Consider the following 23,771-nt stretch of genomic DNA (forward strand, 5'->3'; position numbering starts at 1 on the left):
AATTGATGCAGATGGGATGTTTGTCTTGGCATACACAGTAATATTACTCTTTTTCTCTTTTTTAAATGCTTCTTGAAAATGTATCAAACCTTTCGCATCAGCTTTGGTGTTGATTATTTGTAACAATCGGCACACACTCGTATTCTAAATCGCAGGGAATGTTGAAGACTTCAGTGTTGATGACAGATGGTTTCTGATGGCTTGTTACAACATGCTGACAGCAGCTATGAATATACACTCCTAGACATTTATCATTAATATTTATGGTAGTAAGATTTGCTGTGGAAGCATAATGCAGCGGTACTCGAGTTCAACACTGGGGTCGTGCAGGGTCTGGCGGTTGGACGTTGACTTTTACAACATACTTTTTACATGTGCAAGGAAAAAAAACTTTTGTGGCAAGTAAATAAGGGTGAGACCTGCAAATCCTCCTCCGTATCGGCCGTCAAACAGTACAATGTGTTGGCAGGCAGGTGAGTTATTGTGGCAGTTGAATGGATGTCAGGCCGTGACGTCTTCCTTCCACGGGGCTAAATTAACAGCTGCATATGTGGCGTGCTAAATGCCAGCAAGGTTGACTCTCAGCACATGCAGGCTCGCCTCAGCTTGTCCAATTTTCTTCCCTGACAACCTTTTGCCATGCTAGATTTAGTCCCACATCATGCAAACAAAGCACTGTGTTTCACTTCTGAATGAGGCTTCAGCTTCCTTCTGCTTGTTTTCTTCCGGCTAAGTCCACACCTTGGTTAGTGTTGCTGTATGCAAAGCGATGAAATTGGTATTGATCTCATTTTGAACAGCTGAGACAGTAATGTCTTTCCCAAACTGACAGGGGGCTGTTGCATTGTCCTTGCCTCTCCACACAAACCCTGAATTTTCACGGCTGCCTTCTTCTCTCACCCTTCCTTCCCCCCTCTCCCCGTCCTCCACTGCTTGGCCTGGTGCCAGACAGAGAGAGCCGTGCTTAATGTGTAAATCAGCGTGCTGCTAAATACCCAGTGCTAGCTGAAAGAGCCATGACCCTCGCTGCAACTTTGGAACAAAAGAAACAAGCCGTCGCTTCTCCCCTCACCACACCGTCAGTCTGCTCCAACAAAGATGGGGGTGAGACCGAGCGGGCGCTCCGGCCGGCTGAGGGCCACTGAGTCGTGGCCGTGGAGCAGAAACATGGCAGGGACGTGCTGAGGCCCTCTCACCCCTTTGGAATTCTGTCTGTACTCTTTAAGATGATATATCTACATGACATCAATCTTAATCTTTTTCAAAGAGGACATATTTTTGACCTTTTTTTTCTAAGAGATAAAAACTCCCCTTTTTAACCATGTCTTTAAAGATCTGTTCATAGCAGTTTGTTTTTGGTAGACAGTCCCCTGACTTGACTCCAGTCGCCTCTGCCATGAAGAGCTCCTCTTTTCAAAATAAGTAAGATAATCATCTAAACAACAAAAAACTGAAAATGTAGCAATTTTCTTTTTTTTTTTTTTTACCAAAGTGTTCCATTTCTCCATTTCTGCTGTACAGTTGGAAACCTACAGAAGAAAGACTGTGACTTCATCTTTGATGCCAAAGATTTCCTCATACTACATCTTATAATGTTGCCTGGCAACAAGGATACCTTGTGCCCTGCTATTACCCAGCGTAACCCACATTTTTGACCATGGAGAGGCCAACAGTGAGAGCACTCATGAGAACGTTTCCAAATTGAGCTCTGCCCTCAACTCTGGTTCCCAGTAACACACCCACTCAGGTTCAAAACAACCTGCTTTCAAAATAAAAGAACTTGTTTCTCTGCTGTGTATAAATGACTTAAAGTATCATCAAAGTTTATGTATTAGATCTTAGGTCTTAGTTTCATCAGAGGATGAGACGCGCAAGAGTTTTAAGTTTTCCAGAAAACCCTCAGGTTTTGGAAACCTGTGTCAAATAGAGATTCAGGTCTCTTTTCTCTGATAACTTGACCCTAAAGGAAAATGGAGAGGTCAGAAAGCATACAGAGAGAGGCAGAAACCTACGAAAGGAAAATTGAGAAAAACAAAATTACACTGTTGCAGCATATATTTAAGTCATTACATTTCAGTATAAATAGAAGCATCAGCATTGTAATACAAAAATTGATTTGTGTCCGGAGGAGTGTATAAACTCAAACAAGGTAGGGCATGGGCCGTTGCCCTCCTGCAGCGCTCCCATCATTCCTTTTTGCTTTGATAGTATCCCAAGACGTCCGTACAGACCCGCACTCTGGCACACTCCAGCATCACGGACGCTGAAAAGCCTTCTGTTACTTGTTACGCCTCACAAATTGAATTTACACACTGAATAGTTCTGGCTGGATGCGCCAGATGCAGAGATCTGGATAAACTTAAAAGCACGCAGGGCAGCCATGTGTTTATATGCCAGTGTAGTCTGCCAGGGAAAGTTTTTCAGAGCACGGCCCCACAGTCCTTTCCATGGTGGAAACTAGGTAATCAGCATGCTTAACCGCTTGAAGCAATCCCGCTGTTTTATTTTCTCGCATTAAGTCTGAGATTTTTTGAAATGGATGCTTTGTTTGAATGTTCATTATTTAAAAGCATCTCTGCAGAGGTCATGCCGTGAGCGGGGGTTATTTACCGTATTCAGGCTGGCGACAGTCACTCGCATAATGTCACTGTCTGGAGTGTGTCAGCAGCGAACAGGAAGCTTTCTGCATGTGAACGCTGTCCTACAAGCCTGAGACGGTTAACATGGACGTTTGTCTGGAGGAAATGGGCCCTTGTTTAATGATGTTAACAGAAGCACGTATGGAATGCAACAACACAATTATCCTTTATTATATTACACTCATTTGAATACTCCCGATAGCATCAACATGCACTCTCACCAGGCCTCCTCCCCACGCACCACAGAGCTTGGACAAAGCCTTTGTGTAGGTTTTTTTATAATCAAAATTCAAACAGGATTCACAAGCCTGTGGTAACTTTACATGCACTGCTCTCCTTAGATATGAAGTTTTAATGGATGGAGAATATTTTACAGATCATATTTTACTTGCTGCAGGTGTCTGTAGTTGTATTTAGTTGTTAAAGTTGCACCAAAGGATGCTGCTGTCTTTATGTACAGTAGGCTGGAGGATTTCATAGCCATCCATCCAAAAGTTGTTGAAACCTTTAATGAAAACCTTAAATGCGAAACCTGCGGTGCCACGACAGAAATTCTTTATGATTGCCAAAGTAAAGTAGAATTCGATGTCTTGGCGCCATCAAAGTCTGCTATAAATTTCATGGCAGGCAATCTTATACATGTTCAGATATTTCCTTCTGGACAAATCTAGTGGACTGGACAGGCAAACATCCTTCGGGCCATGCTGCTAGTATGAATCATAAGAACAATCATGGGGAACTCACATGCTTCATTTTAAGTCTATTAAGCTCTGTCTGTGCAGACTTTTCATGTTACTCGCTTTTGTCTGGAGTCTTTTTCTTTTTTTTGTGTGTGTGTAACACTCCGGTTTCCTACATGCTCTGTACACCTGCACTCCGCCTTGACGTTCCTCTGAGTTCCTGGCACCAACACTTTTGCCAGACTATCGTGGCACAACGTCCCAGCCCAACAACAACAGGGAGAATTTCAGCTATTCTGATGTGGGAAGACCCAGCCTCTGACGCCGACTTGGAAATGAGATGCTTTATTTCACTGGCGACATTGGTTTTATTGTCGTTGATGATGTCTCAAATACAATTAACATTTAGATAAAAAGGATGACTTTTTCTTGCATGACACTTATCTAAATGTCAGTTGGTTGATCTTGATGCTTGAGGCAGCTTTGTGAAGTTGCTCTTTGTCTTCTGAGTTCAATGAATAAGCATTATAAATATTACATTTCCTAAATGAATTAATTCCATGCAGTGCATCAGGCCTCATAACGGCTAATTTGATGGCAGAATCCTTCAGTAACAGTTACTCTGGTGATCATTGAGAAGTATTTATTTATAATGTTATGACTAGCTTTAAAAAAAAGGAGAATAGTTCAATGAAAAAACAATTTTGGGGATGGACTTGGGAATAGCCTGCATTGCTCCCGTTACGGTAAAGCGATGTCTATACACAGTAATTTAGCCCATGAGACATTTTTTTGGCAAACGTAGAGCAGGGACGTATCTCACTGGCTCCACTCCAAGACACTGTTGTGATTTAAATGAATGTGCAGTAATGCACTTAGCGTACATCCTATATCTTTAATTTAGTAAACTGAAAACACTTTTTTTGTTCTCTTGTTTTTGCTCTCATGCCTCACAAGGTCATTATTTAGCTGTCAGGTTGGAGCGCAGTCAGAAATATATCGCAGAAAAGAAATGTTGAGCAATCACTACCTTTTTTCCTATTATAGCACGGCTTATTATTTTGGTAGAAGAACCCTGCAAGCATGAAAATAAGCAGAGCTCTGTTGGGAATAACTCGAGGTCATCAAAACCCATGCACTAATAATAAAGTTTAAATTGTATGTTACTCTAGGTACCTCTCTGCACGCTGAGCAGATATTAAAAAGGGCCTAAACACGCTATATGTCTTGCCTTTTTAAAAGGATTTATAGATTTTTTTTCTTTTCAAATAGGATGTTAACATAGCCAGATGTGTAACTGAATATTCCAAACGCTCATCTGTAACTCGAGTGTCCATGTGCACATAAACCTACACACTGGCTGCAGGTGGATCAGCTGTCAACAGCTTGCAGTGCATGGGTGAAAACACTAACCAGGCCCCAGGAGTCAGGGCACCCGAAGGAGCAGGGGCCCAGAGAGAAGAAGAAGAAGAGATAACGATGGTGGAGCAGGCAGAGGGGGTTTATGAGAGAGTTAGAATAACTTGTAACACGTGTGATTTTAAGACAGACGTAGATACCGCGTCCCGTCAGCTCCAGACTCGCTCCGCAGTGCCAGATGAGATTCTGGAAAACAGAGGTGCATTCCTCAGGGATGCCATAACTCATGTGGGCTGGTGATACTCAGGGCAAGGTGCTGGGCATCTGTAACAGACAGCAATCGCGGAGGAACAGTTTGTTCTGAGATATATTACAATGATTGGCCCTCTCGCTGTACCGTTACCACTAATATGAGGTCATTTTCAGGGTGCATCACTGTGGAGGTATAATATTTCGAGTCAAAAAAACCCACACGTATGGGTTGTATTAAGGTACGAACAGCCACTGAAGTGGAGCCTGTCTTAAATTAAGGTCCAGTCTTCTTATATCAGTGTATTAGCTGCTTCTGCAGCAGAATGAGGCTGGATATAATTTAATTAGGGCTGTGTCCTGTTTATAGTTAGCATTTCTGTAGTCCAAATGAGGTAGAAGCTATAAAAGACGACAAGAGACTTTAATGACCTCATATGACTTGCACACCTTCATCATTGTGAATCTAATCAGCTAGCGACATCCCAGTGGCAGTCATCCAGTGTTTTTTATTTACATGTGGTTTGGAAGCTTCTGCTATTGGTAGTTAGTGCACAGGAGATGGCTTATCCTCTTAAACGATGCTTTAGCTCCAGACAGAGGTTTACATGTTTTAAATGGATGGGCTTACAATCGGAGACAGGGAAATTAGCTGTCCCAATTTATTCGGGCGTTATTAGCTTATTTCTTTTCTTTGCAACCATAGGAACATATGAATTATGAGCCAAGACATTCCAACATAATTTATGCTTTAACTGGGATTTGCAAGGCCCTTCTGCCTTATTTTTTTCTTTGAACCGAACAGAACACCTCATCGATTGAACTTTGCAGTCTGGCACTGGAACTGCAGACTCTTGCACACAGTCCATGTCCGTGATTCTTTTGCCAATTACTGCCCATTAATTTCTTTGTCAATCTGCTCAGTGCTTTTTTGGAAAAGAGAAATGTTAAGGCACAGTCCGCAGATTCAGAGGAGGAATGTGCTGCAGTAACACAGAACAGACGTGGGACACAGTCTTATGTTCATGCAATGACACAATTAGTCTCGGATAAGGCGAGCAGGCGCAGCAGCATCAAAGATGAAGGGCACTTTTAGTGGTCAACAGTTGTGATAACTGCGGGGCCTAATCTCTGGAAGCCAAAACAGACACAGTGTAGTAATAAAACAAGGACGGGGGATTTGAGCTATTCAGAAGCCTACTGGAGTCATTAAGCAGCCCTGTGGTGTCACTTATCTTATAGATGAGGACACTAATGGGGAAAATTACATTTCACATCTTTTTTTTTTTTTCTCCGATGAGCAACATCAGAAGAATGATGGTGAAACAGGAACACCAGAACAGAACACTGACACGCACAGGAAGGAAACACGGTGGCACGGTGACATCCTGTTTGCATCCATCCTCATCAAGCGCCCGTGTTTTCCTAGATTCCGTAAATTTAAATCTTGTCTTGATGCCATTATCATTAAAGTCTTCCTGTTTATCAGGCTCGGTCTGCCATCCTTGTTCAGAGCTCGTGGAATGATCATGAACACAGCCGGGCGGTAATCACATTAGGCCAGGCACTTGACAGATCATGAGTTTTGTTTGAGCAGCCTCAACACTGCCTCACCGTTGTTGAATAAAAGAACATTACACGTCATTAGGGATCAGTGCTTCACTAGGAGAGGTGATGATTTAACTTCTCAGTATGGATATAGTCACGTTAACCTTTTCAGTGGTGCAGCTCTTTCAGTTCTGCAGCAGTGTTTTCTAGTGCGAATGCCAAACTGACGCAGCAGTGTCCTTTCTAATGGAAATGCTGCATGTACTGTTGTTCACTCGTTAAGTCAGTGAATCAAATGCTCTCCTTTTTCCCTGTCATGTCAACTGTGTCGTCCATTACGTAATTATCATCAACAAGCAACAGGAGCATTGATTGCTTGTTGTGATTATGTTGTCCCCACAACATCCCCAATCTTGTGAAACCTTTAGCAACTTAAAACTTAAAAGTATTTAAAGGAGACCTATTATGAAAAAGACGTTTTCTCTTGCTTTAACATATATAAAGTGGTCTCCCCTCAGCCTGCCAACTCAGAGAAGGAGGAAAGCAACCAAATTCTGTGTCTGTACAGCCGCCCGGATGAGCCGTCCAGTGTGATGTGGATCTACGAGCCGTTCAGATTCTGCTCCCTTTCGTTACGTAACCAAAATGCAATTTGCATAGGTTGGCCTCCGATGCGTGAAACCACGCCCACAACTAACACCGTGTCCATAACTGCATGCGAGCGTCCGACTATTGCGTCGCACTGCGGGACATCGGACGCTCTCTGTCCACACTGAAACCGTTAATATGCAGTTCTGTTATTAATTGTTGTTCAACTCTAACAGGCCATATTATTGTGCTGAACTTGCCAACTACCCTCCCTCAACGGTTTAACAGTAGCTAGAGTACATAAACAGAAGCTAACGGTAAATTAACATCTGCTCAGCATCCTGACAAAACACAAAAATAACGGCCAGAAACTTCCAGCTCCCTGTCCGTCTCACTTCAGCCAGCTGCCACTTTATTGAGGTTTTTGTAGTGAAATGAGGAGGAATCATAGAGATAACTTCTCATTTCAACTAACTGGATCAGCCGTTCCTCATCCATGACCGTTTCCTACAGCGCTTTCAACCGGCTTTCTTTGTTTTGATATTTTTATTAGGGGGTAAGGCACAGTTGAGCAGGAATAAACAAAAAAAAGATATACAGTCTACCTCCTTTTTTTTTTTTTTTGGAATTAAGAACAGAACAAAAAATCCACACAAAACAATGACAAATACACGAAAATTATTATATTCTTATATACAAGTAATATTTAAGTATTTAAGCTAAACAGTATGAATTAAAAAAATAGATGAATAAAAAGGGGGAAAAAAAAAAAAAAAAAAAAACCCAAAAACAAAAGAAAAGTAAATAAAAAGATAAATAAAAAGGAGGAAGAAAGAAAGGAAAGAGAGAAGAGAGGGAGGGGGGGGATCCGTCAATCAGGAGGCAGGGACTGGAGAGAGTGGAAGAATGTGAGAAAGGGAAGCCACTTATTATAAAATTTGTTGCAACTACCCTTCAGTGAATATTTAATCTTTTCCAGCTTCAGAAAAAACATGGTGTCGTTGAGCCACTGGGTACTAGAAGGAGCCTTAGTCGACTTCCAGTGGAGAAGAAGGTGGCGTCTTGCCAGTAAGGAAGTAAAAGCCAAAATGTCTTTTTGGTTTGAAGTAAACCGGCCATGGTCCTCTGGGAGCCCGAATATGGCAACATGGGGGGAGACTTTTATATTCACCGAGAGTATTTTTGACATGGTGTCAAAATAATTCGACCAAAAGCGAGAAAGTAGTGGGCAAGAGTAAAACATATGGGTTAAATTGCAGGACGAGGCATGACATTTGTCGCATTCGTCAGTGACACTGGGATAGATCTGTGAGAGTCGAGCTTTAGAAAAGTGGACTCTAAACAGTACTTTAAACTGAATAAGTGTAAGACGAGCGCAGGATGAACTTGTGTAAATTTTTTTAAGAGCAGCGTCCCACCAGTCATCCTCCAAATTTAGATCCAGTTCATCTTCCCAGGCAGCCCTAACTTTAATAACTGGAGAGAGATCGAAAGACAGAAGGTCATCGTAAACCTTAGAGATCAGTGATTTCTGAAGTGGATCATGGTTTAAAAGCACCTCCCACTGTAGAGTCGGCGGAGAGGATGGAAAAACTGGAAACAAAGCTTTAGCGCAGTGTCTAATCTGAAAGTATCGAAAGAGATGAGAAGGCGGGAGATTAAATTCACCTGAGAGATCTGCAAAGCTGCGAAAGATACCATCCTTGTAAAGATCTCCAAAACTTTTCAGGCCCTTATTATGCCATATGAGAAAGGTTGAATCTGTAAGCGGAGGTCGAAATAAATGATTGTTCAGTAATGGAGCTAAAGTAGATGCTGACTTAAATTTGAAGTGTTTCCTAAATTGATACCAAATTTTAAGTGTGGAGTGAACCACTTGATTATTTGTAAAGACAGAGAGGTTGGATGGAATAGATGAGGTAAGTAGAGCAGGTAAAGAGGATGAAATGCATGACTGTGCCTCCAATTTACACCATGGCATATTCACCGATTTGAACCAAAATGAAATTTTTTGAATATGTGCTGCCCAATAATACAGTTGGAAATTGGGAAGTGCCAGTCCGCCATTGAATTTACATCTCTGAAGTGTGGATTTGCGGATTCTAGGAGCCTTCCCACACCATAAGAAGTCAGAAATAGTTTGATCAATTATTTTAAAAAAGTGTTTTGGTAAGAAAAGTGGAAGACAATGGAACAGAAATAGAAATTTGGGCAAAATATTCATTTTAACTGCGTTAATTCTTCCAATTAATGAAAGAGGTAAGCTTTTCCATCTATGGAGGTCAGATTTAATTGTAGACATTAAAGGTGAGAGATTAGCAGAAAAAAGAGAGCTTAACGTTCTGGTTACGTTGATCCCAAGATACCTAAAGCCGGAAGGACTAATCTTAAAAGGGATATCTGACTGTACGAGCTGTGTTGCTGAGTCATTAATGGGATAGCATTCACTTTTAGATACGTTCACTTTATAGCCTGAGAAAGACCCGAATCTCTGGAAAGCAGATAAAATTGAAGGAATGGAGAGGACAGGATCCGAGACATATAACAGTAAGTCATCAGCGTAAAGTGACAGCTTATATTCTGTTCCCAATCGGGAGATCCCAGTAAAAGTGGGGGAGGACCTCAGAAAGATTGACAGGGGCTCTATAGCTAGTGCGAATAATAGGGGAGAGAGGGGACACCCCTGTCTGGTGCCACGGGCTAGAGTAAAAAAATTGGACTGAATGCCATTAGTGGAAACGCTTGCTTGTGGAGACGTGTAAAGGAGACGAATCAAAGAAATGAACCCATTCCCCAGCCCAAACTTCTTCAGTACAGTAAATAAATAGTCCCATTCAATCCTATCAAATGCCTTTTCAGCATCGACTGAGATTACGACTTCAGGTGTTGTGGTGATAGTTTTAGAGTGAATAATATTTAAAAGTGTCCGCACATTAAAGAATAACTGTCGCCCCTTAACAAATCCTGTCTGTTCATTTGAGACAATAGTTGGCACAATGTTCTCCAAGCGATAAGCCAAGGCTTTAGCAAGGATCTTAGCATCTACATTTATTAACGAAAGAGGTCTGTATGAGCCGCAGAGAGTTGGATCCTTATCTTTTTTTAAGAGGAGACTTATGGAGGCTTGCCTTAAAGTGGGAGGGAGAGTGCCATGTTCCAGTGATTCCTTATAAACAGCATGCAATAAAGGGGACAATTTATCCTGAAATTTCTTAAAAAATTCCACTGGAAATCCATCAGGGCCAGGAGCTTTGTTATTTTGCATACTTCTCACAGCGAGATTAATTTCTTCTACCGTTAATGGCGAGTCAAGATTTTTAGCAGCATCGGAGCCTATAACAGGAAAGTTGAGGCTATCTAAGAATGAATTCAATTCAGTGGAGCCAGATGGAGATTCAGACGTATATAAAGAGGAATAAAATGAGTGAAAGACAGAATTAATGGCGGTGGGATCCTGATGCAATGAGCCTGATGAATCTTTTATCTGAAGGATCATACGTGAGGCTGCCTGGCGACGTAGCTGATGAGCCATGAGCCGACTTGCCTTGTCTCCATGTTCATAATATACGGAGCGTGATCGTAAAAGAAGTCGCTCTGCGTCATTAGTGGTAAGGAGATCAAATTCAGTCTGTAAATCGACACGTTGCTTAAGAAAACTGGGAGAGGGGCAAGTAGCAAGTTGTTGGTCCAATTTTGTGATCTTAATAGAGAGTTCTTGTAATTTGGCTTTCCGGGACTTATTCAAGTGAGCAGAGAAGGAGATAATTTGTCCCCGCAAATATGCTTTTAATGATTCCCACAGCAGTGAAGATGAAATTGGTTCCATATCATTTTGATTTATAGAGATGTAATCATCAATTTTAGTTGTAATAAAATTGGTGAACTTATCATCTGAGAGAAGTAATGTATTGAACCTCCAAGATGTTGAGTAGCGTGGCTGTGAAGAGAACTGAATATCCAAAGAAAGAGGAGCGTGGTCGGAGATCACAATAGGATGATAATCAACAGACAGTACTTTGGGAATTAGTTTAGCATCAATAAAATAATAATCAATCCGAGAGAAAGATTGATGCATCTGAGAAAAGAAGGAATATTTTTTGGTACAAGGGTTATAAAATCTCCAAGGATCGGTGCAACCGTTCTTGGACACAAAATCTGAAAGAGACCTCGACATTGAAGAAGGAGTCAGATTTCGTGGGCTGGAGCGGTCTAGTTTGGGGTCAATTACGCAGTTCATATCCCCGCCAATTATAAGAAGACTGTCGTTCAATGAGGGGAGACATTCAAAAAGCTTGTTCATAAAGTGTGGGTTGTCAAAATTGGGGGCATATATATTAACTAATAATATGGGAATATGAAATAGCGTACCCGCCACAATTAAGTATCTGCCGTTTTTGTCTGAAATCACCTTAGATGCTGAAAACTGCATTGACTTACCAATTAATATAGCAACCCCCCTGGCCTTAGAGTTGAAATCAGAGTGAAACACCTCAGAAACCCAGGGACATTTAAGTCTGACCTGGTCTTTGGTGCGCATGTGGGTTTCCTGAAGGAACACTAAGTCAGCTTTAAGACGTCTCAGGTGAGCAAATATTCTCGATCTCTTAATTGGACTCCCCATGCCTTTAATATTCCAGCTCAACAACCTCACAGAAGTACCAGTATTAGTGGCCATATGTTAAATTCCTAAAGATAGAGATGTACCGAATGCGGATCCCCAAGGAAGGAAAGGAAAGAAAGGGATGGAGGGAGGAAAGAAAGAAAGAAAGAAAGAAAGAGGAAAGAAGAAGAAAAAAAAAAAAAAAAAAAAAAAAAAAAAAAAAGGGGGGAGAAAAAAAAATAAATAAAATAAAATAAATTAAAAAAAAGGGGGAAAATTGAAAACAACAACAAACTTAACCTACTGAACCCCCCACCCCCCACCCCCCAACTGCACGTACAACGACCCCATCCCCAAACGATGGAGAACCCAGTGCAAACTCCAGAAGGAGTCAGATCCCTGAAAAGAACACTTACGGCTTTAAGCATAACTAACAAGATAATAACTAACAAGCTTCGTGTTGAGCTCCTGCAAGCCCAGCAACATTAACAGAGAGGTACAACCAATCACGACCAAGTTAAACTGAAAACCACATACCGTGTATATATGGGAGAGGAAAAAAAAAAAAAAAAAAAAAAAAAAAAAAAAAACCGACACTGATGAACTGAAAAAAGTTCAACTAGACTTTGAGCGACGTGATGAAAGCGCTGGCCTCCTCTGCCGACCTGAACTCCCTTTCTGCGCCGTTGTGGGTGATGCGGAGGCGGGCGGGGTACAGCAGACCGTATCGGATCCCCGGGATCTCGCGGAGCCGGCGGCGGACGTCATTAAAGGCGGCTCGGGCACGGGCCGTCTTCTGGGTGTGGTCGGGAAAGACAGAAAAAGTCAACTCTCCACACGTAATCCGTTGCTGAGCCCTGGCTCGGCGCAATATATCCACACAGTCTGTATGATAGTGCAGACGGGCGATGATGGGACGAGGGCGCTCTCCGGGCTTCGGCTTCGGCTGGAGGGTGCGGTGCGCCCGGTCCAGGAGAGGCTCCTTCTCCAGGCTGAAAGCCTCCTTGAGCAGAGAGGGAATATCCGTAACAGCAGAAGAGGTGGAAAAATCTTCAGGAATTCCCACGATCCGTATGTTATTGCGCCGGGATCTCGCCTCCAGATCCTCGCATTTACCATCCAGCCTCATCAGTTCAGCTGACAGATGCTCCACTTTAGCCTGTAAGGTTGTGATGTCATCGGTGCAGGATGAAAGAGATGTTTCCATTTCAACCACGGTGTTCTTCAGAGCGCGCACATCAGACTGGATGTTTGTAATGCTTTTTGATAATTCCGACTTCACCGCTTGCAGCTCAGTCTTGATGCTCGACAGGTTTTCATTTAAAGCAGTCTGAAGCTCCGATTTAAAAACAGCCGCCATCTCAACGCGGAGTGATGCGAGCAGCTCGGCCTTAAAGTCGTGTGAAGGAGCGGCCCCGGCGGCCTCGGCCAGGCTGGACGGGGGGTCACCACGAGGCGGGGATGCTGCGTGCGGAGAGGGCCGCGGGGGTGGTGCGGATGGTTTGAGTTTTGGAGGCATTTTGGTCGGCAAAAATACGGGGCCAAAGTAGAATAATGAAGGTCGGGAAAAATAAACCGAAGGAAGATGAAAAAGCTGTACCAAAAATAGATATTTTTAAAGGTTGTTGCAGGAGCTCAAAAAAACACGTCCTAGTCCATTAGTCGCTACACCGGAAGTCTTCAACCGGCTTTCAACGCGAGCGACAGGAAGAAAATAGAAGCAGGGCGTCCGACAAATGTTCAGCTCAAAATGGCGTGCCGCGTCGCGCTGCGCAGCGCTGCGTCACTCGCGGCCAGTTAGCCAATAGAAAATAAAGCAATGAAATTGATTTTGTTGCTGATGCTCGCTCACATCGCATGCAGTAGGACATGGTGCAACTCCGCCGGCTGGAGCTTCCGCCATTTTTTCGTAGCGGTGTATCGTGTCATTCATGCAGCCAATCAGCACAGTGCCTCATTATCATAGCCCCGCCCACTCAGAATCCCTCATAGAGAATGAGGTTAGAGACCGGGAAGATAAAGACATGGTTTAGAGGCTGAATTTCTAATTTATTTAGCAAAAACAATCAAAAGCTTGTTTTTAAGACATTCAAGGTCTGTTTAAAATAGATATTAGATGCCATAATAGGTCCCCTTTAAATGTGAAAGGTTGTCATGTCATTAGTCTGTCATTAGTCTTTTACAAGTCATCTCAGAATTTCTTTTGCAGTAAAATCAAATAAGGGTTTGGTTGCTGTTTTTGCTCCTGGCTGTACAAATGTGCAGTGGATATTAAAACAAACTGCACTGTTGTATCTTCAAGCAGGTTTGGTGCACTGATAGATAACCTCGATCTAATCTATGCATCAGTGAAATATTGCGTTAGTGTTCGCCGGATAAGGTTTTCAATTTTTTAAATGTGTATTAACATAATTGCACGTTAGTACCATCATAAATGACCAGTTGTCCCTTTGTTTTCAGGTGTCTTCGTCTTGTGTTCCAGCCACAAACTACGAGCTGGTAAGAGACCTCTATGTTATTTATTCATTTTCTTACTTCATGCTATGAATACTTGGCAGACATTAGTTGGTACTTCTCAGTGCAAAATGATTACAAACGTGGTTAGAAAGAAACAGCTTTAATAGGACAAGTTACTTTTGAAGATCATTAATCGTTATCTGGTTATCCCCATGAGACAAACTCAAACTACATTAATAAACTTGACATCACTCAACAAAATGTTTTCTTTGTTGTTAAAAAAAAAAGAAAAGAAAATGATAAGGTCAAGGCAAAGCCCTATCCTTGAATCTGCTACATCTTGATGGTGACTAATAACTCTGAGCAGAGTGGGATGTAGTCTGAGTATGAAGTGATTCAAGCCCAATAAAAAAGACACTTGCTCCATTGCCTTATTTGGTATTGGCTTAAGAAGCTGTGTTTGACTTGGACATGATTCGCTCACTCGCCTCCTCACGTGTCGTGTGTTTAAATGGTTTTGGGTGCGCTACAAACCAAAGCAAATATCCCCTGCACGTCTCTGTGCTCACAGTGAAAATATTTCTGAAAATGCCTTGTTTTTATTTCATAAAAGCTGGTGTAATTAAGCAGGAACATATTATTATCCCCACAGATGCTATTGCACTAGATGCTTTCTGCATGAAGACATCTGTTTGGGATGTGCAGAGGACTGGGCTATGCACTTTGGGCATTGTAAAAAGGCGTCCTCTGTGCTTCTGAAACAAACACCTTTGCACACAGAGTACTGACCACAAAAATTGCCTCCCATTCGACATTTTGGCCTTCACTAACCTTATGTTCTGGTGTCAGCCGATTTTGAGCTATTATTAGAAATGTCCTGCACATGTGAGCAGCAATATGGAATCAAACTTAGACGTGTAAAGATTTTATACTGTTTAGTTTTAAGGTGACCAGAGATGGTTTAAGGATGTAGTGGTAAATACTGAGCGTCTATCAGCTCAATAAAAGTCTCCTCAGTCAGCATTAGATGTGTTGATCACCTTTATAAACACTGATGAGCTGAATATAGAAGGTTTTTATACCCATGTTTGCAATTAACCCATGTGATGGATTTCAAAACAAACATCATGCTGGTATTTTAAGTCGTAGAATTTACTAAACTAATAAAAAGTCTTATGAATAAACAGACGTGTACCTGTAGAGTTTCGTCTTTCTTTTATCAGCTGATAATGTTGGGATCATTTTTAATGTGTTGTCAGTGCACATTATCACCAGTATACACAACACTCCACTTAAGACAGATAAAACCAAAAAAGGTTGCTGGAGTGAAGTAATAACCTTGGAAAATAATGTATTTTGGCCCAAGTCTTCATCTTTTCTGAACCTCAAGTAGGTAGCTTTGAATCCTGATCCTAACCAGGCATTTTGCAGTCATAAATCTAACCAGAAATGGACAAATTGACTGCGGAAAGTAGTTGTAAAGCTTTGCAATTACCTGCACTCCTTCTCTGGCTGGCTCAACACATCATAATAACTTTTTCTTGTTGAATCATAGGAATAGGTGACAACAGCCTCAATAGCGGGGAATAGGTAGAGATATATAACTTAAATTACGCTATTTATTATATTTGAATATCTTGTCTGCTCTATGTATAGGAATAGGATTGTGAAATAACGCCAAGCTTAAGATGTGCTACATGGACAGAACGTGCTTTTCTGAGTTTTTCTGAGAAATGTTTCTTTAATTTATTACATAAAATATGTGTCACATAGATGAGAAATTAGCTCTGTTTGCATTTGTGTATGAAAGGAACTGGTGATGTATTTTTTTGTACGGTGTGGACGTGCGTACTTGCATGCTTCTGAGCATTTCCAGCAGCACGCTGAGATGTTCGTTCAGTCAACTCTCCTCAGCTCCTTGTTTGGTGAATTCTTCTTCTCACAGCAAGAGACCGGCATGATTTACTCTCCCATTCAGGTGCAGACTGATTACAACACTGACGGCACATACACGTAGTCGGGGAACATTTTTTTGCAAGAAATATGAACATTTTGTTTTTTGAATACTGGCTGAACTCCAGGGAGATCGATGAGCTACAACTGGATGAAGTACAACTTCAGTACCAGAAGATCATATCTGTCTGATATGAAATGAAAATTCATATTTCACTTTTTTTTTTTTAAACAAACAAAAAAAAAACTTTCCAACAAACATTTGATAAAAGTCACAGTTTGAGTGTAAGGGCATAGTCTTTATTTTCTTTGCTTTGTTTCATAAGATTAAACCTCTTTTAATGATCTCATTTTGACCAGGAGCAGTTTGGTCTTTAGAAGGTCATTCCAGGGCCAGTGGATTTCACAAGTTGCCATAAATCTGTTGATGTTCAAAATCCAATTTTTCGGAGCTGTAGACGACCATAACTTCATATTAGGAAAAACATAACAGTTTTGACTTTTGCTTTGGAGGCAGACGTCAACAACGGTCTCGGCACATTCTGCTGTGGAGCTCCTGTTGGTACCAATCTGTTTTTCCAAAGAAAACAGCACCACATTTTCATAAAAGAACAGATGTTCACTAGATGCCTCTCTTCTGAGCCCATCAAGAAATTCCTTTCCACATTGAAAATGTTTGAAGACTTTCATATTGCCTGATAACATTCAAGGTCCAGGATGTTGCCAGAAACAGCACATCCTGCTCTGGACCAGTGTTTCCAAACCCTGGTCCTTGAGGACCACTGTCCTGCATGTTTTCAATATTTCTCTGCTTCAGTGTGTGTGTGCAGACCTTGATGACAACCTACTACTACTACTACTACTGTAATTTAGCAGACGTCTGAGAGAACAACACAAGCAAGAAATCACATGGGAGGGTACAGCATGGATTAGTCTGCTGTTTTGTTTTTTTTCCCGCCCAACCAACAGTCCCTTTATACAAGAAAGCTTCATCTAAAAAGACACCATCTTGCCATAAGTGCATGCAGCGTATTCAGTGCTGAAGTTTACTAGATGCAAAGGTGCTCCTTAAAGAGCTAAGTCTTTAGCTTGTTCTTAAAAGACCCTGTAGTTCGGACAGAGTTTGATAGGCCATTCCACCATCGGGGAACAACGGAGGAGAAGAGTCTTGTTACTGATTTCATGCCACATTGTGGTGGAAGCACCAGGCATCTTTCACTGGCTGAGCGGAGGTGTTGAGAGGGATTTTAGCTCTGGATGAAGGAGTGAAGGTAGGCAGGAGCCACCTGATGATCATCTAATTTGAATAATGTGTGTTGATCCAGGGGAGCATCTAAAACATGCAGGACAGTGGTGATCAAGGACCACGGTTGGGAAGCGCTGCTCTGGAAGATCAGTCATGATGAACATGTGGCTTTCTGCTCTGGTTACATTCTTCTGGAGACAACAGTTTGGGGGGGCATAAGCCATGTTATGTGTATAAACCCGTGAGGCGTTTCAGTAGATGCAAGTTTGAACTGGAATAAATGAATGAAGCCACAGTACTGGGGACTGACAAGATGATATAGTAGAAGGATCAAAAAAGCTATCTGCACCGGCATGTTCATCAGGGGGATCATGGTACTGGTGACCTTTTAGATAGAAATATTGTAAATCCATCTCTTGAGTATACAAAGTGACTACATAAAGAATCCTCCTAGGTGTTAGAGGGTGATACAAGTTGTTTTTTTTCCCATGAATTGTACCTGACAATGCGTGCTTGGAAAATCATATTTATTAACCCCAAGCAGAGCCACTTTCATGGGGGTGCACAGTTTGCTGGAATAAATGCCGGGAGCATTCCTCAGACGTTCCCTCATGTCGAGCCAGCGCTGCCAGGAATAAGTTTTATATTGCACAATGTGGGCATAGACGGAGGTGGACAAATAGTGGGGGTTCTCGCTGGTGAGGGTTGACAGCACATCTGATCACATCTTACCTTCCCACCCCTTTCAAAAACACATAATGAATGCATGCTCTTTTTCAGAAAACCATAAACCACGAACACCTACGTCATCCTGCCTCTTTCTTTATAGGTCCTGTGTTGAGGGGGAACCGGGCCAAGGCATCGCTGAGTAATGAGTAACTGCAGGGCATAGAATGTGTAGATGTGGTCCAATTAGAGCTGTGTTTAGAAGCAAACATACTTCCCCGATGTTCTCGTATTATGCTGGTTATTCAGGCACCAACTGGGGATCCTGTTCCGAATTACAGCAAGATCGCAGTTCACTGGGAATGCCGAAGCAGGAACAGAAAGTAGACATGTTTAGTGTTGAATTGAGCCAGCTGTCATATGTTCGTGTTTCTTACTTGGACCATGTGGTAATCTGGTATTTTCAAATGTATACATATGACATAAGAATACTGTGTGAAAGTGTGGGGGTGGTGCAGGTTTTTTTCCTGCAGGTCTCCACTGGAGTTGAAGATAATGAGGTCCGTAATGTTGACTCCAGTTGATAGTCCTTATATATCAGCCTCAGAGGAGTGATATATAGTGGGAAACTTCATTTAATTACATTTTTTAAATTCCTTACACAATGATAAACAGAATGGAAGATGATTCTTACACTGCAACAAACTTACCAGGAACTGAATGAAGAAAAAAAGACAGTAATCTGGTTTCTGTTCATATACCTGTGGTAATGCAATTTGTCATTTATATGCTCATCTTTTTTTAATATTAAGTGATGTGGTGAGTTGCTTCTCATTCCTTCAACAACCATGTCAGAAAAACACAAACAAAATCCTGTGGTCGAGGAAAACCTGTTGTAGTGAGTCTTATTATTGGTCTTACTAACAGGGGTTTGTTTCAGAAGTAGAGTAGAAGAGAACTTTAGACTGTTCTCCTAGTTTTAAGAATTCAAGTATTACCCATTGTCAAAGATAGTTTTGGTTAAAATAAGACAATTTTGACTAGATTCAATTTATAATATGCTTATTTCTAGAGAGGCTGTTTTTGCCGTGTGTAATGTGTGTTATTGAGATGGTAAGAGGTATAATTTTACCTAGGTTTTGATAGTTGCTCATCATATCTGTTACGGTCAAGAACAGTCATTTATTTGTGTAATGGCATCCCATTTGTAAATCATTACTCCCAATGCTGTCAATGCAGGCAAGGCAAGTTTATTGTACAGCACAATTCAACATTCAAAGTTCTTCACAGAGACATTAAAAAATCAAATGGTAGAAATTAAAAGCATGATTTAAGTTTAAACAAAAAAGCTATAAAATAAAACAAAATAGCTGTTTTATCGGGAGCATAAAGACAATTATTTATTTTTAATATTTTTATCCCCGATTTTTACCCATTTTATCACCCAGTGCTCCTACCTAAGTCAGTCCTGGGCATTGCTCCATCTACCAACCCTGGGAGGGCCACACTGAGCTCAAGTCTCCTTCTTAACCTGAGGAGTGAGCAGGCCGCTTCTTTCCACCAGACAGGGTGGGGGTTTCTCTGGCCGGACGTAGCGCGTGGAAGGATCACGTTATTCCGGCCAGATCCTCCCCACCTCATCTGGCGCCCCGGTTGGCCAGAGGGGGCATGTATAGCCCAGGACTATGTGCATGTTTTTGTGAGGGTAGCTCACATTAGCTACCCGAGGGAACACAGGGAGAACATGCAAACTCCACACAGAAAGGCCCTTTTACCAACCCCACCCAGGGTGTGGGCACTGAAGTCATGGGGGAACTTAACACGCACTTCAGCGCCCACAGCGTCCCCAGCGGGAATTGAACCCAGGACCTTCTTGCTGTGAGACGGCTGCACTACCAGTTGCGCCCCCCTTGCATAAAGACGATTCTAAAGCAAAATAGTGGAGAAAGACGTGTGGTCTGATGAGTCACAATTGACTCTGTTTTCTGAGCCATGGGTATAAAGAGGGGCGGATGAAGTGATGCAAAGCCTGTGGGGGCAATATTATGATCCGGGATTGCTTCAGTTATGTAAACAAAAGGATGCATTTAGCAGTCTTTCCGAACATACAGATTGACCAAGTTTTCTTAGTGTGACGGCAAAGACAAACCGCTGCATGTCACTTTTCAGCAATATACGACATCTGAATCAAAATGTCCCTCACCTGAATTGTGTACCAGAGAAGATCTTCACAATAAGAGCTCTTTGGTGGAACCCAATGCGCATAAGTCAAAGTTGCTTAACTGTTTAGCAACTTCTTATTTAGCTACTTTATGTCAAGTTAGAAAGCCTATTATATCTTTGGAGACTTACTTCAGAACGAATGCTGGCTCCTGTTGAAGTGTGGTTAATGCAGTGTTTCTCAATCCTGGTCCTCGTGGGCCCCTGTCCTGCATGTTTTAGATGTTTCCCTGCACCAACACACCTCATTCTAGTTAATAGTCCTCATTAGCTTGTCACCAAGGTCTGCACAACTCTGTTGAGGACACAGGTACTTGTATCACGGTGTGCTGAAGCAGGGTAGCATCTAAAACATGCAGGACAGGGGCCCAACGAGGACCAGGATTGAGAAACACTGGGTTAATGTGACGTTACGTAGAATGAATAAATTCCCTCATTGCACCATGTAATGGGAATGTAGCAATACCTTTATCTTGATTATGATTGGCACAAAGACTCAAGTGTGCATGTTGCAGTCCGCCGAAGATGTGTTATTGCGAAGATGCTCTTGACACACGATTCCAGTGAAATATATTTTGATTCAAATGGTGAACATTGCCGAAAGAGACACGGATTCGTAGGCATGCAGACATGTTTCAAGGATAAAACGCCACGCTTTATTCAGCTCTAAATATAACCGCACATTCACACAGCAGCGTTGCGTTAACACTCCGTAGGTGGCGCTTCTGACAGGCCCTAATCACAAACAACCAATGAAATGTCTTCATTCTCACTACAAAAATAAGCTGCATACTTTGAACCCCCTCCACCCCGCGCCGTGAATGATGTCATTGTCTAGTACCAGCTGTGCAGTTTGACTGATCTGATGATGAGAATGTTTTTGTTATTTGGCGCCTGGCAACATCAGTGCTGTAGTTTAAGACGCACTGAGAGGTAAAATACTGAAAGCATCCCCTCACATGTTAGAAAAGGCATTTGGTTGCATAACAAAGCGAGTAGTCGGGCCCATATCAGTGGGACCGGTGGAGTGTGGAACACTTGGATGTCAGAGTTGGTTTAGGTTCACCGCCCGCTCAAGAGTTTTTCCCACAGCAAGGACCAAGCACTCGTCTCTCCCTCTGGTCCTTAGGGATCCCTGGTACGCTAGGACCCCCCCCGCCCACACGTCAACCCTAACACTCGCACACAGGCCTGTGCAGCTCCTCCCTCCAGAACTTTGTGTTTACATTTCTGGGACATGGCTGTGTGAAAGCTGCAGATGAAGGAGCTCGAAGCATGAGAGAGGAACAGCTGTGAGTGCCTGTGTGCTTTTAATCATGTGTTAGGAAAAGTGCTAAGTAATAAATTAACATGACAGCACTTAGCTTTCAGTGGCGTTATGTTGTGAACACGTTTTATTATGATTTTAAACTTTGTTGTTCCTCTAAACATGTTGAAGTTGTAAACATGTTTTAGGTTTCAGTATCCATCACTGTGCGGTGGAGTGATGTTTTTCTCTGCTGGGAGTAAAATCAGTCCTGGTACATACCATGGATGTGTGCGTGTGTTTCGTGCATGTTTACATTTGACAGAACTACACGAAAATGCATGAAAAAATGAGTTACAGTGCTGTTTTCCAAAAATGTTGGGATAAATGAAAACCAAAATACAATAATTTCCAAATACTTTAACACAGTATTTTAATCAGTAGTCCCTAGAAAAATACAAAAAAAACACTGCAATTAAACTTTCTTGGAACTATAAACACAATTTCTACAATAATTGGACTTTATTGCGAGGTAGCGTTAGTCTTTGACGTTTTAGGTCTATGATGGCAGATGTCTCATGTTTCATACCCTGCATGATTTTGGGCTGTCAAAGACAAAATATTACCATATTATACCATATTATTATATTTCTGGGTTCCACAAATCTAAAATAGCACCATACTTTTATTGAGACTGTGCTTTATATTCAATTAGATAATACTAGGTTAGTTTAATAAATAAGTTATTTTAAATAATCTAAATTGTTGTACCTCTCAACAATTTGTTGTAGCTAATAATAATCTATTGATTTTGTTTACTTTGTTTTGTTTTCTTTGCAACAAAGAAATTTATTTCATGGACGCATCAAACATCCTCGTTCTTTACTGGATTAATCCAAACATGTTACCAAACTTTTACTTACTAAAAGTAGTCATTGTGCTCTGCGAGGCACATTTATTAAGTACTCCACAATTTTTTAAAGAAAACAAAAAAATCATGTTTTTAAATTTTTTGATTTTTCTTTTGTGTGTGTTATTGGGTAGCTAGTGGAGTAAGATACGACATTTTGGTAAAGAATAGAATAGCATGTAGTAATTAAGTATTAAGAGAGACTTGCTGCTTTAACCACTTGGCTTTGGTTCAATCGGACCATTTTTCATTAAATATACGCTTTTAATGATAGTGGCAAAAAAAAAAAAAAAATGATAGTGGCAAATAATAATATTCTGGTTTCACTGATATTTAACATTTCTGTTTTACATCAAAATTAGAAGGGAGCATCATTTTCCACAAACATGACATGGTTCTGAGGAACCTATAAATATTGGTGGAGCAAAATTTCCTTCTTAGACAACCTTCACCTAGAAAAACACATACATGTCTGGTTTTTATTCTGAATGCAAACCCAAACTCAGTACAGTGTTGCTCATGCAAGTAACATCATATGGACTCAAATAACTGATTCTCATCCACATACAAAGCTGTTGCTGTTCCCTCCAAACAGTTGGTGTGTCCAGGCCTGCAGTCTTGCTTCTTCCCACTAGAAGGCACTATGGCACACTGATGCTTGAAGATGTCCCACTATCTTGTCTGCCGGTCCGAACACCCACTATCTTACCAGGAGAGATTTCTGTACAGCTCTCATCAAAGGTTAAACAGGAGTTTCCTCACCATCTCATGCATGCAGCAGCTTAGCTGAAACACAGGCCTGTGTAAGGGGGCAGAGCTCTGCCTGGGCTATTGTCCAACATACTGTATAAACATTACAGTAAAGCTACTGCATAAATATACCGTAGCCAATACAGATGCTGTGTGCTTTATAAATGAACACACACATAAAGTCATTACACACACAAGAATATCATTAATAACATCTAAAGATCAAAAAAGTGAATGTTTTCCTCAGTTTGTCAGGTTATTACTGCTCAGCTCCATGTCTGTATTTAAAGACAGAGTCACTCCAGCACTCACAGCGCTCCACAGTGTTTTTCTCCATGTCTCGCTCCCACCTTCACACACCCAACGTGGTAATTTTAACCACTCTTCTGTCCACACTGAGCTGGCTGGGCTGGGCTTGGCTTAATGGGTTGTGTCTTAGGCTTTAAAGATGCACAAGTGTATATTTAGCTCTGGGTCATTTCCCCAAAAACCTTCTAGCTGGCCGACTACGTTCATCCCTGCCGCTCTAGGAAGGAAACTCCCAGTTCGTTACCTACCTCCCCTTTCCTAAGACTAGTGGACTATAATTTGGTAAATTTGTCAAAGGGGCCACTGTGCTCATGTGAAAGGAGGCACATGGCACAGAGGTGGTGGACAAAG

At 41.6% G+C, this 23,771-nt stretch overlaps 1 protein-coding gene across 4 annotated transcripts in view; it reads left to right on the plus strand.

The window, feature by feature from the left end:
• Nucleotides 1-23,771, plus strand: part of tns1b (tensin 1b) — a 202,965-nt gene that overhangs the window by 108,378 nt on the left and 70,816 nt on the right. For all 4 annotated transcript variants that reach the window (XM_061723873.1, XM_061723874.1, XM_061723872.1 and 1 more), the window contains one exon: nucleotides 14,124-14,162. In XM_061723873.1, coding sequence (XP_061579857.1) covers nucleotides 14,124-14,162 — 39 coding nt within the window. The remainder of the gene's footprint in view (nucleotides 1-14,123; nucleotides 14,163-23,771) is intronic.

The sequence above is a fragment of the Cololabis saira genome, chromosome 6, assembly GCF_033807715.1.
Source record: "Cololabis saira isolate AMF1-May2022 chromosome 6, fColSai1.1, whole genome shotgun sequence".
NCBI lineage: Eukaryota > Metazoa > Chordata > Actinopteri > Beloniformes > Belonidae > Cololabis > Cololabis saira.